A 13,794-nucleotide genomic window follows, 5' to 3' on the forward strand; every position below is an offset into this window, starting at 1 on the left:
CAGCTTATCATTTGTTGTTTTAAGTGCTACTGACTGTGTAAAAACTCCAGAGAAAGAACCTTCCTAAGTATAGGTTTGTTTTTCAAGAATCTAGGCTCAACCCCTCTTGTGCTTACACCACCTCTCAAAGACTGATGGGAAGACTGGGCATAGGTAATGATCCTGTACGAACAAGGAGGCTCCTGTAGAAGCAGTCAGTGCACCATTTCAGAGGAATAGAGAGAATTACTGAATCACAGAATCATTTGGGTTGGAAAAGACCTGTAAGATCATCAAGTCCAACCACCAACCCAATGCTGCCATGCCCATTAAACCATGTCCCACAGTGCCACATCCACACGTTCCTTGAACACCTCCAGCGATGGTGACTCCACCACCTCCCTGGGCAGTCTGTTCCAATGCTTCACCACTCTCTCCATAAAGCAATTTTTCCTAATATCCAGCCTAAACCTCCCTGGCGCAACTTGAGGCCGTTTCCTCTTGTCCTGTGAAGGCTTGGTTAGGGGTGGAGGGGTGGGAAGCAGTGTGGATAGAAGCAGAAGCTTCATTAGGAGAAAGACATGTTAAAAACAAGTATATTTTTGGAAAAGAAAGTGTTCCCTTTACTCCCCAAGAGGAGGGCTGTAACTCTGCCAAATGTTAAGTGCTCTGTTTGACTGTGTGATACCCACAATCTCAGACTGTACAGTGGTACAGGTTCTACAGAGCTGTATGAACACACCTCAGGACACACAACTGCAGTAGTTAAAGGAACCTGTCAATGTGTCCGCTCATCCAAGCAAAGTCTCAAAAACCTAAAAATCATACAGCATTTTTTCTCCTGGCTGTGGTACACAGACACTGTAGGTGTTTATCATAGCCACAGCTGATGTACTAATGGCCTAAGAGTTAAGCACTGTCTTCTGGAGGGAAAAGGCTTCTAAAATGTCAGATTTGGATTTAATCTACCTTTCTCCTCAGCAAAATCATCAATTTATACATTATAAAGAGTTTTTGGTTTCTTTCTTTTGCTTTAGATATTGCAAAAATAAATACATATAAGAGACCTGAGAAAGCCTGCTGCTCATTAAAAACTCAGCAAGATATTTTGGAGAGCTGCTTGCATTACTTGAAACAGCTATACAATCACCATCATTAAGGATATGCCTGCATTTCCCAGACTCTTTGCTTTTTGGCTATAACATACATAACATATAAATATCACTTACCCAAATACTTGAATGAGATATTTGAGACTTCTGTCTCAAAAAAAAAAAAAAAAAAAAAAAACCAAAAAAACAAACAAACAAACAAAAAAAACCCCCAAAAAAACCACCACCCAAAGTATCTTATCAGGATGTTCAGGATAGTTAAGTCTTGCAAAAAGAAAAGGAAACCACCTTATTAATTTTTTTTTTTTAATGGCATACGGGCAACTTATAAATTGCCATGTTTGTTTAGGGTATAGAGATATTAATAACTCCTCAAGCAACATACTTCTGAAATCAGACAAAATTGAACTGCAATACAGATCAATCAGTTAATGAAAATCACAAAGCAGAAGAGATCTAAGGCTGCTTAACGTTATGCTCTGTGCCGCATCCTTAGCACTGTAGCTTGCCACCAACGGCCGTTCAGTGATGGAAGCCAAAATTTCTAGAAGAAACACACAACTCAAGCACTGCTAATGCATACTCAGAATCTGAAAAATACTATGAGAAGGTCTGTATTCAGACAGTCATTCTTCCTTGTTTTGGACATAAAATGATATGACTTATGAACAATCAAAAGGACTAAAATTTCTGCAGCCATTGGGTGAAAATTTTAAAAAAACAACAACAAAAACAAAGCAACGATCAAATAACACCCTCCACCCCACTCCCCCCAAAAAAACAACCCAAAACAAACATATCCAGTACCACAACAGACCTCAATGTTTCAAGCTGTGGGTCCTGTCAAAGCAGCCCCTAACAGCTGCTTGCTTGGACAAGGAATGTGTTCAGAATAGTCACAGTGACACAGTGTAGTGTTTGTTCTCCAAACAGCTAAAAGATGACAAAGATAAACATGTGTGTTCTACCTAAAAAGTGGGAGTGTCTGCATGGTAGCAAAAGCTACAAACACCTGAGTCGCCCATCACCTGTGTTAGCTGTCCCTTCTGCCCTGTACAATGGTTAGTGGGCTCACAGTGACTGCCCTGCCTGGCACTGCTGGGAAGGATCCCAAGGACAGCTATGACAGCACGTGTTCCGATGCTTTAAGTAAATTTTGGTCAGGTTTTAAGACAAAAAGCAGGAAGAAAGCAAGCAATAATAAGACATTCACAAAGAATGTTCTCTGCAGCATTGTATCTTCTACTATAGTTAACCTTATTTTTCCCTGAAACAGAGAGTATTATTCCATACTACATACTAGTCATTTGAATCTTTTTCTTGGCTTGAAAATTGTTCCCTCTTCTCCCCACTCATTAAACCTTAGTTGGCTGTATTGCTCTTGCTACTTGTTGAGTACAATTGTATTGCCTCAGACTCCATGACAGTAGCTCCCTGTATTTGGTTGATCTGAGGGTCAATATTAAAGGTACACCCTGAGTAAAGCAAAAAGCACGCAAAGTCAAACTGGAGAAACAGCTGTGGTCACGCCCTTCCACTTTGGTCTCCTCCTGTAGTCTTAAGAACACTTTTTTTAAATCTTTACTGCATTGCCCTAGGCTATCTGGCTAAAATCCTTCTTTTCGTGATGAAGGAGAGCCTTCCCACAATGTCTTAGTATTACAGAAACCACTGTTAAAAGAATTCCATAATAAACAATCCTTTCAAACAATGCCTGAAACCAGTCACCAAGATGAGCTACAACACTACAGAATCTCATACAGTTAGATAATTGCTGCTAAATTTTTGAGAACAATCAGCTGAGGTGCTATACATTCAAAGACATTTCAAGATATTTTACTGATATTTTTTGTAGCCTAACAACTGCAGATACACAACCGTATTTGGAAAAGCTAGAAACTACCTCACTATAGGGTGAGAGATAATGAGTTAAAATTAAAGGTTGCTGCCGGCTTGCTAGCCCATCCCCCTTTAGCTAATCTGTCATGTAATGAAGAGAAGCACCTAGCATAGGACAGCTAGCTGCCGGCTCACTTACAGCGAGCTGATTAAGAATGTTCAACCAACAGCAGACTGCAGACCTTTCCAACGAAAATAAATAGACTGTATGCAAATGTGTTTGTCACTTTGACAGCATGTCTCAATTAAAGCATCTCGCTGCTGTTGGTAGGCTCTCTCACTGCAGTGGTATGGACGAGGCTTACTGCATTACTGATACACAGGGCTTGACCCTAATCCGCATGCATGCATTTTAAAAAAGTCTGCCTTTGCCATATACACTAGCATAATACTAGCAGACATAGAAAGCAAGTGACAATGAGAAAAAAGCCTCTTTCATCCCCTTCAGTTTATAAGAACTGTGAATGCACAAACAGCCCTTATTTCAGAGTTCTCGTGGCTTTTTAATTGTTCCCACCTACTGTATTCTAGACAGAGTTAAAAGTGACGCTAAAATCTCTCCCTTTAATCACTAGTTAGAAGCCATCCCCCATTTAAACAGTAAATGTTGCTGCTTTTTTCCTCCCCAAAGCCTTAATTTATATTTCATAAACCTGAACATCTTTTCCTTTTGAATGAAAGTATGATTTAATTTTCACTTTGGCATTGGGCTACCAGGAAAAAAGGACGCGTGAAAGGACAAAGGCTGTAAGTGAGATAGCCCTACAACTGCTAAGTTAGATCATTTTTTGGAAACCAACATTGTAATGTAATGACAGTAATAAGCATTTAGCAAGCGAGCCTTTCACCACAGCCAGTGGTTCAGTAAAGCTGATGTGTGTTTCTTTTGACACAGAGAAAGTGATCATTAAAAATTTGAAAGTGACCGTTAAAAAACCTCATGAATTTAAATTTGCACTTTCCACTCGATTATATATTTCATTAATCTACCAAAATGTTTGACCCATCGATCCTTCATAAAAATCTAAAGGAAAAAACTGGAAGTAGATTATAATATTATCTGGATTTCAGACTGCTTTAAATGAAATGTAACATTTTCCTGCCAGAGCTAGATGGCTACATTTCTCCAGTAGCCCCAATTCCTCTCAACTGTATTGGCACAGAAAGTAAGTGAGAAATAAATCACTATTGCAAATATTTAATTGGAAGACAACCTGTTTTAAAAAAAAGTCTCCAAGAACTTACATTTAGCACAGCGGTGAAAGCTCTGAAAGAAACAAATCTAGTTCTAAAATGATACAGACAACATTGCTCTGAGCAATGATTTTATCTCGTGTAGCCCTACCTAATATCTAAACAGTCAATACAGCTACACTGACTAGTTTCTATTAATAGATACTTATCTAAAAATCTCATTTACTTCACATTTTATAATTCCCACTTATTTTACAGTTGTTTTAAAATTACACTATGTTTCCTTAGAATAAATCAGATATACATTCCTGTTTTCCGATCATAATACTATAAAAAATAGATACATAGAAAGAAAAGAGAACTGTGAACACAAATAATGTTATTTTTTAAGTCAGCCTACACTTAATAGGGTAACACAAGCAAACGGATAGTAAATACTGTATGTTTTTCCATGACAAAAATCACAGCAACTACAGCATTTTCTAAATAACTAAAAAAAAAAAAATCACACAACTCACTCTTTTGCAGACCTATCGAAAGGAACATTTTAAGAATAACTAATGTGTATAGCTCAGTTGTCAATACTGAAATACAGAGTACACTAATAAGCTATTAATTGATTTTTCCATCTTAGTTCATCACATTTAATTTTCAAAGAATGTTAAAATGCTTTAATAGTTGGATGTTCCATATTGACACTAATGATCTGGCTAGATAACAGAAGACATTTTAAATTATACATCCTCAGTCCTGCAGGCTATAGCACTTTGCATGCTAAAAGAACAGCAAAATAGTTTATAAAATAGCTAAAATAATTATGCTTCCTTCCCCCCATTCACTTAGAATTTATTTTCCTCAAAATCATCATATGAACAAAAGGCATCAGTAAATCCCAGAAATATCAGGTCGTTACAATCCCATTTAAATAGATACAACAGAAATAAATCTATTATAACATAGTTCAGTTACTAAAAATAATTAAACAATTGGCATATTCGTTACTGTGACTTTTCCCTGAACTATTTTTGCTGAGTCACACAATTTAAAGAAACCTAGCACTAAGACATACCTGACCAAAATGTACTGTGATTGGTCTTCTGTCTTCTCTTAATTTAGGGTCCTTCTTTTCAACCAATGGAGAAGGCGCTGTCCTTGGTAGAGATTCCTCCGGTGCTGCAGAACACCCGTTCTCAGCAACGTCCTGTATGGTAGGAAAAGGTGAATAGCATGGCCAGGAACATTCTTGAATAAGGGTAAGGAGCACAAAGGAGACACTAGAGGATAATGCTGACTAACAATTTTGATGTTAGGGGAAAAAAAAAACAAAGTACAGAAAAGAAAACATCATTAGAATAAAACATTTCGTTGCACTTTGTCAGTCAGAGCTTGTACATAGCCACTCTCTCCTCCTAACACCAATGTTGCATGCAAACAGACACATTCAATAAAATGTCTGACTTAAACATGCAAAAGCCAGGAAATATAGGAAAAAAAAAAGATAGCTCAAAATTTCTATTCTAGAAACAAACTCAACAGAAACCTAGGAACAGGGCTATTCTGCTTTTTGCAAACCTAAATGAAAACAGTAATTTTATTTACGTACTTCACAGAATTATCTGTAGCAGAACAATTACTTGTGGAAGTGGCAAGGAGAGATGAAACTCACAGCTTAGTTAGCTTTGCATTTTATCTTGGAGTCTGTGTATACTGAATATGCCTTCAGGAAATTGTATAAAACAAACTGCTGCCTAGCAGGGTGCTTTTTTGTTTTGCTTTGCTTTTGCTTTTGATATTAGTCCTCATCTTCAGAAGCAAAGTGACCCATCAACCTAGGTTAGAAGACCTGGCAAGTGTATGTATGGTATATGTAACATAGGTTTTGAAAAAGACAAAGGCATGCAGACATAAGGAATCAGACAAGGAGAAAAGAGTTTTAAAGTCAGTTGAGAAATACTCTGTAACGCAGTGGGCCCCAAACCTTACATCTCTTTGCAACAATGTCAAGGAAATAATGCTTGGTAAATATAGAGAGAAACCTGCACACACTGTAGCTCTGCAAGACTGACCTAAGGTTGGCTGCTGACATAGACATTGCTTTGATTCACTGACCTTTGACATGCCCCCTCAAGTTTCCGTCTTGCTAAGGTACAATAATGAGACATGTAAGCTGATGGCCAATTAGAAATGGTTCTTTTGGACACAGACTGACCTAATGTGTTTAGGTCAAATGAAACAAAAAGCTGGATGGACTTTCTAAGGGGCTTTGTCTGCTCCACAGAGAAACTGAGAGACCTTTTTAGATCCAGCTGGTAGAGCAGTGGTTCACCAATATGGGCATAAGGATCGTGGGGAAATTAACAACTTGTTAAGGTCAAACTAGAGAGAAAAACTTTTTCCTCCCCCCACCCTCCAGCTGCACAATGCTACCTTGTCTTTAAAAAAATTCAACAAAGTACACTGAATTAGTAACAAAGAGCCCCAAAACAACTAAATGACAAGAAATGTAAGCTTTTGTTGAACTCGTACTTCAGCTCCAAAACAGCAACACGATCCCAAGGGGTCTGGTCAGTTTTGGAATCACATAACATAGGGCAGCAATGTATACTGTTCTGAAATGTAGTGACATTAAATGCAAACTGTATTTACATATTTCTATACAAGTATAGCCATATTAAATGCACCCCAAGCTTCAGACGTGTTATATATATATGCCATAAAGGTGCCCAGCACATTCAAAGCCACCTGACCTGCACTGAACAGTGGACGTTACCAGCACTTCAGGGCTTTCAGAGTTCCACCTGGAGCTGTGGCTCCAACCAAGGCAACAGAGAGCTGGGAATCAACGGAAAGCAAAGCAGCTTCCAATCCAGGCAAAATTTCCAGAAAAATGTAAAACAGATGCAAAAGTTTGGACATCGGGGGAATGGGAGGAGATAAAAGACACAAACAGATCAAGCCATTAAGCAAAACCCCCTAAGATGTATAACGATCACTGCAAATCCTTGCAGCTTTTATTGCTATAGATTTGCTGTACTTCCCTGATGATATAAGTGCATACAAAAGATAACATGTTCCTAAAGTATGTTTCCACTGTGTTTGTTGTACAGACTTCCAAAGAAACTGCAGCAGATTTCAGTCAAAATTATTTTTTTTTTTAAAAATTACTTAATAAAATATGAGAATTGAATTATTTGATACCTCTATTTTTTCAAAATCCCAAAAAGGCAGACAAATCAACAACACAGTTTCAGTCATCAAAGCAAAATTTGCTTCACAAAAGTTCATTTTCTACCTTCAGTGAAACCACATTTGAGCTAAATAAACAGAGAAACCTGATTTTAAATACCCCAAATAAGGGCTCCAAGTAGCTTTAAAATGATTAAATGTCAAAGTGTTTGGCAATTCTGTAAGTGGCAAGCAGACAACAGTCCTTCAAAGCAGTCTGTGACATACCTTCAGTCCACTAACAGACTTTGAATACAGTTATTCAGAAGTCAGTGGGGAGTACAAGACAGACAGGGAGATAAAACCACAAGTACGAAAACAGGACTCTCCGATTCTGAACTACAGCTTCAGAAAGGTATCAGGGCTCACAAAATGTCTGCTGATAAAAGCAGTTCTTCAGCTTGAGAACGACAAATGACCAAAGAACCGCAGTGGATCATAGTGCAGGCAGGCCTTAAAAAAGCAGTGCCCATTCCTGGTACTAAAAGAAAAGCCAGGTAGATGTGTGCATCCCAACTGAGGGAGAGGATTTGCCAGCCAGAATGCTGTCTTGTATTTCCACACTGCTTTTGAGACCAGTGCTAGCACTTCCACCTGAAGTCGTGCTGTGCAAGCACACCAGCTTGGTTGGTGCTCACAAGCAGTTCTCTGTACTGCGGAGCACCATAGCGTGTAGGTATGTCCTAAGTCTGACTTTTCAGTTCCGTTATATCCCCAAAAAAGGGGGTTGCTATAAGCCAGCAAGACTTTCCTGAAGTAGCTTAAGTCATATATATTATTCAGGATAACAACAAAAAACATGAGTCCTATCCCTCCCAAAAAAACCAAAAAAAAAAATGGAAGGTGGTAAGTTACTCATTACTGGAATAAATTCTCCAGAAATGCAAAAACCTAGCAATGTTTCAGTGAGTTTTTAATGAAAAGAAAGTGTAATTTAAAGATATTATGCAAACCAAAACCACCTTTTGCCTGAGGAAAAAAGATACTTTACAGATTACTGGAAAAAGAGAATGACAATGATCTACCACACTCCATAATTATCTCCATATATAAACAGTGCTTCCCGTAACAACTGTCTGTTCAGATGAAATCTTTACTACCTATTTATTTTAAAGGAGGAACTTCAGAGAATGAGTAAGATATATATTTACAGATATGTAAAGTTTACCCTGTAAACTGAAAAAGGTTTTCTTCTGTTTAAATATGCATTAGTAATTTTTCTAGGGACCTTTTGTAATGGACTATAAATACTGTCTATTAGAAGAGCAAAAAACACATTCCAGAATGTCTAGAAGGATTCTTCAGGTTATTTTATAAACCTCTAAATGAGTTGTTTCTAGCTGTACTGATAATAAAGCACTGACAACAGCCCATTGATAACAGACATTAACTAGAGCCACACAGGGCTCTAGTAAGTAAAATAATGTTGAATACATTAATGCCAAGTGCCCAACCATTTATATAAATTGTCTTTTCCAGAAGCTTTCAGTAAGTTACATTCTCCTTACTGAAAGTTGAGGACGGTACCATTCATATTCCTCCTTCTTCCTAATTCTATGTAGTTAAGCTTCAAACAAGCCAATAACGGAGTGACTTGACCACCATGGTCCATTTGTGAAATGCAAAAAGCAGCCTTTACAAAAAAAAAAGAAAAAAAAAGAAAAAAATAAAAGAAAGAAAAAGAAAAAAGAAAAAAGAAAAAATGTACTGTATCAGATATAAAATAAAGCTACCATGCTGTATCTATTAACAATTATTTGCTATCACTCATAAGAATCCTCTGAAAACTATTTCTGTTGCTTTGAAATACTGTACCACAAATGAACAAGGGATGGAAATAGAGCCCCATTCAATCTCTACTATCATATTAAAGAAGGACCTTACACACACCACAGTGACCTCTCAACAGGTCAATCCTGCATTTCCCATTTGCAATTCAAACCCAAGACTGGAGCAGACCAAGGGCAAAATGGGCTCTTGATTATATTTAAGAGGTCACCATTGCTATGCAGAGTTGTAGGAAGCAGACCTCTAGCTTTATTGCATTTTTAAATTCTGTCTTGTACAGAAGCTGCTCATATTTGGCAGCAAAAACTGGAAAAGGGATGTTTATATTTGACTTTTCCTTACCAGTGGCCTGCATACTTTTTGTATTAATAATGGAAAATAATATGTTAAAATGCAGTGGATAGTAAGTTCAGTTTAAAAATAACCTTAGGTTATGCTTAGAAGATGAAAGACTAGCATTCCAAATTTGGCAAAAATTAAGTATTTAATGATGCCAGAATTTCAAACAGTTAACACTTGCACATACTAGTAAGTAAATACATGAAAAATACAATGTTCTCACATGAAAATTGGTGAGGATGCACTAATAGACTTGTCAACAGAGCAGCACAGACATTTAGATTAAAAATAATATGAGGGCGGCCAAAACAGTTTTTGCTATTTTTATCCCTTTAAACAGACCAATACCTCTTTTAAGAGTTATTGTCCTATCTTGCATTCAAAATGGAGAAAAGGATAGGATAGAAAACAACAGACTTAATGAAGAAAGGAGAGGTAGAGCATTATGTGTCAACTACTCATAGAAATCTTTTAAGCTCTTGTGAAAGCGCATGTTGAACAATCATGTTTAACCATCTTACTTACAGAAATGCCACATAGTAAGGAAAGTGAAATAAAATTGGGCCATTTATTTGTAAATGTTATGCGTGTTTAAAAGAGTGCTTGCTGCTTGAAGGACTAGGAAGACAACAATAATAATAAAACAAAGCAATGAATGAATGAGACGTTTCTCACCCTTTTATACAAATGTCACAGAATAGCATACAATTATATTAGCATTTAAAATACAGGAAAACAATCTGGTCATTTTACACAGCTCCAACTGCTTTAGAAATGCACATGAGAAGGCCAAACATTTTATTATTCATGAAGGTTATATCCAGAAGTTAAACACATGGAATTACATAAAAAATTCCATGTACAAGAAAACTGCTTCATGTTTCTAATGTTTTCATATTATACCTAAAGTGGTCACATATAAAGTAATAAATGTAATAAAATAAAATAGCATTAAAAGCATCTGAAGCAACTTTATCTTCCTCAAAAATCTCTAGCAATCTGCTGAAGTATTTTGAGAGCGAACAGTATTTGGATTGTACACACACTTGATTTCATCATTCCTAACCTGGCTGCACACTAATCCCTTTGTATTAACATTTTGTTGACATGTTCAAGTAGATTTCTGTTTGTGCCATAGGAATACATTTTCAGTGCTATCTTTAAGATGATGGTTTAGAAATTTAGAGAATAAATTTACTGAGATAGCACAGATTAAAACCCCCCCAAACTATTATGCAACAAATTGAATAAAAATTTCTGATAAGAACTTCAGTTCTATTAGCAAGTTCGCTGTCTTGTTTTCCCAAAAGACTCCAATAGCTCTGCTTCATAGAATGAATAGAATATCTGAAATAAACCTAAGGCACAGTTAACCATTCATTCATAAGGTATGTATCAATATGACCATGCTTCCAGCTTAAAAGGAGCAATTAGTATTGGATAACACATTCTTCAAACACAATTCAGCTTTCTTGGAATTGTACTGTTTACAAACAAAGACAGATTTGGAAAACAACAAACAGTTTGAGTATTTTTCTTTGCAATAATTCAAATTTGAAATGAACACCAACTCTAATTTAACTCCTTTATGCTTAAACTTTGCAGTAGACACTCATGAAACAAATCCGTTTCCCAATGACTAACACTGTACTGTTTTCCCTGAGAGATTACTGTAGAAATAACAATTTGCCATCTGCAAAAAGTTCACTGCCCTTACTGTAGGAAAGATCTCCCAGTTCACATAAAGTCCCCTTCCACAGCACAAAGGACAGGAGAGAGACCACTCCAAACAGAACACTCAATTTTCTGGCTTTTGTGGGTTTAAGTCAGAGCCTTAATGTATTTGAAGACAGTTTTTTTTGTCTGTGAATATTTATAACAGTGTGAAAAATCCGGGACAGCTGGTAATGCATTTTGAAGTGTGCTAACAACACTGTATCAAACAGCTTCCTATTGATCACATAATGCTTTTTGTGGCTAAGTATTTCATACATGGTGCTTATACATTTTGAGTAAGAACTTCAAGTACCTTTTGCTTCAAGCGGTTTTTCACTTCTTTTATTCCCATTTTTGCATGATCTTTTGCCTGCATGAAAAATTAATTTAAGTTAAAAACCCCTTCTATTTTTCCCTTTCTATTTTTTTCTACGCTTGATTTCAGTGCATCAAGATTCACCTTCTCTATTTACTAAAAATGGCAAGGAAAAAATTGTAACAGTATACTGAAAACAAATTAAAACAAATAGAAAGCTAAAAAAGCCCCAAACAAACAAAAAACATCACCCCCCACACACACACTCGTTGCAAAAATTTTGTTCTCTCTGTTTTGATATCATAGACATCTTTCATCTTTTTACATTCCACACCCTTGATCTTTCCCTCTAAGTATTTATCTTTGCTGTAAATTAACAAACAACAGCAGTAGTAAGCCTGCGAACTTTCTCCTTGCAGTACTCTGAATGCCGGTTTCATTTAGTAGAGCTAATCTCATCCTACTCATCTCTCTCAGGCTGGAGGAAGGCAGGAGAAAATAAAAGTTTGAATAGTTATCTCAATACTTTTTGTAGCATTATTTCCTAAAATTGAGCTTACAAGAAATCCTCTCATTTCTATGTTGTTTTATCTTGCACAGTGAAACTGGCAGCCATACATGATAACACAGTAACATACTAGCTGTTTGTTAACAGAACTGAAAACATTTTCATTTAAAGAATAACTCAGTAAGTTGGGCTCTAAATAAGCAGGTGTAAGAAATCTCTAGGGAAAATTAAATGACATTTAGAAAAGATGGAAATAATTTGGAAAATGAGAGGATTCCCTTATTTCGACGAAGCTGCAAGCAGAGAAACCTGAGGTAACAATGATTTCCAACAGAGTAATGATGAGATGGTAGGGCTGCTTAGTAGAGCATATAGGCACTATTTCCCAGAAATAGTTCTATGTAATAAATAGAATTTATCATCTATACTTTCAAAAGAAATCACAAGTTCCCCTTCTCCTTTGCATTTCAATTATGTTTAAATTTCAAAAATGACTTTTCCATTTACATTTGAAGTTTAGATGAATGCGTATTTTAAATAATTTTGTGAGTCCAATAAAAATGAATTTAAGTCTTGAGTTTTTATTTGAAAGGTGAAAACAGAGTCATAATTACACTCTTATCTCAGTAGTAAGCCAGTACTTCATACTTACAAACTTATAGACAGTCTTCATGGCAGGGTTAGCCTTGGTCTTTACTGTATTTAAAATGGCTCCACTTCCTTTCTGTAATTATAGTAACAATAGAATTAATCATATCAAAGCTCTTTAAAGCAAACAGCAATCTAAAATCCACCATTCTCAACTTAAAATAACAAAGCATTAACTATGCTTATTAGCAGAGATAAGTATTAAAATGGTAAATTTAAAGAAAAACAACACAAGTAAAAACATATTAAATGTTTCTCTCTGGTTGAATCCCAATCTCTTTAATACAGTGGTTTTCAAATGAAACATGTCAGTCAGAGCCCCTGTCTTACAGATCGTCTCACAAAGCAGTGTTGTGTGACTGTTCCACCCGCCCTCAAGGGTGCCCTATACCTTGCAGGAAAATTCTAAATAAGTTTAAGACAAAAGTATCCTACCAAATACTCAAATGTCTGCAGCAGAAAATTCAGTTTCAGGAAATCCTGTACATTCAATCTGAAGAAGTAAGATCTTTTTTAATTTTCCTTTTCATGATCCCACAATACTATTTATCAAAAGCATGCTGCCTTTTAAAGATCTAGGTAGTTGATAAAGGCATAAGTTGAGGGAAAATGAAATCTAACTACAGTCATAAACTTTAATTCTAGAAAAGCTGACGTGCATGTGGTGAACATAATAGAAGTCATAAGACAGTAATACGTCAGACAGAATGATCTGTTAGTCTGGCCAGTGTTTTATAGATCTTCCACACACCATTGACTATTGCTGTACAGCACCTTATTTGATAAATACCAGAGATGGGTAAAATCCAAGGAATAAAATCTTATATAATTTTATATTTTCTTATTTCAGTGCAAAATTATATTTACAGAGATCAGATGCAATCAGATGCGAACAATTTTAAGATTTACCCTTTCTGTTACTACATGACAATTAATCTTCAACAAAAATTATAAACTGTTGATTTTAATTACACGTATTTTTATATTCACTGTCAGCCATTCCCCTTTCTTATAATTTTAAAATTACTTGTCATCCTATGTATTTATATATATGTTTATGTATACATATT

General features: G+C 36.1%; 1 protein-coding gene across 5 annotated transcripts in view; it reads right to left on the reverse strand.

Moving 5' to 3' along the window:
- The window catches only part of DENND1A (DENN domain containing 1A), a 214,828-nt gene that overhangs the window by 32,582 nt on the left and 168,452 nt on the right, over positions 1-13,794 (reverse strand). For all 5 annotated transcript variants that reach the window (XM_059828997.1, XM_059828994.1, XM_059828996.1 and 2 more), the window contains exons 17-19: positions 12,729-12,800; positions 11,566-11,622; positions 5,254-5,385 (exon numbers count right to left, since the gene is read on the reverse strand). In XM_059828997.1, the coding sequence (XP_059684980.1) occupies positions 5,254-5,385; positions 11,566-11,622; positions 12,729-12,800 (261 nt within the window). The remainder of the gene's footprint in view (positions 1-5,253; positions 5,386-11,565; positions 11,623-12,728; positions 12,801-13,794) is intronic.

The sequence above is a fragment of the Gavia stellata genome, chromosome 24 (assembly GCF_030936135.1).
Source record: "Gavia stellata isolate bGavSte3 chromosome 24, bGavSte3.hap2, whole genome shotgun sequence".
Classification (NCBI taxonomy): domain Eukaryota; kingdom Metazoa; phylum Chordata; class Aves; order Gaviiformes; family Gaviidae; genus Gavia; species Gavia stellata.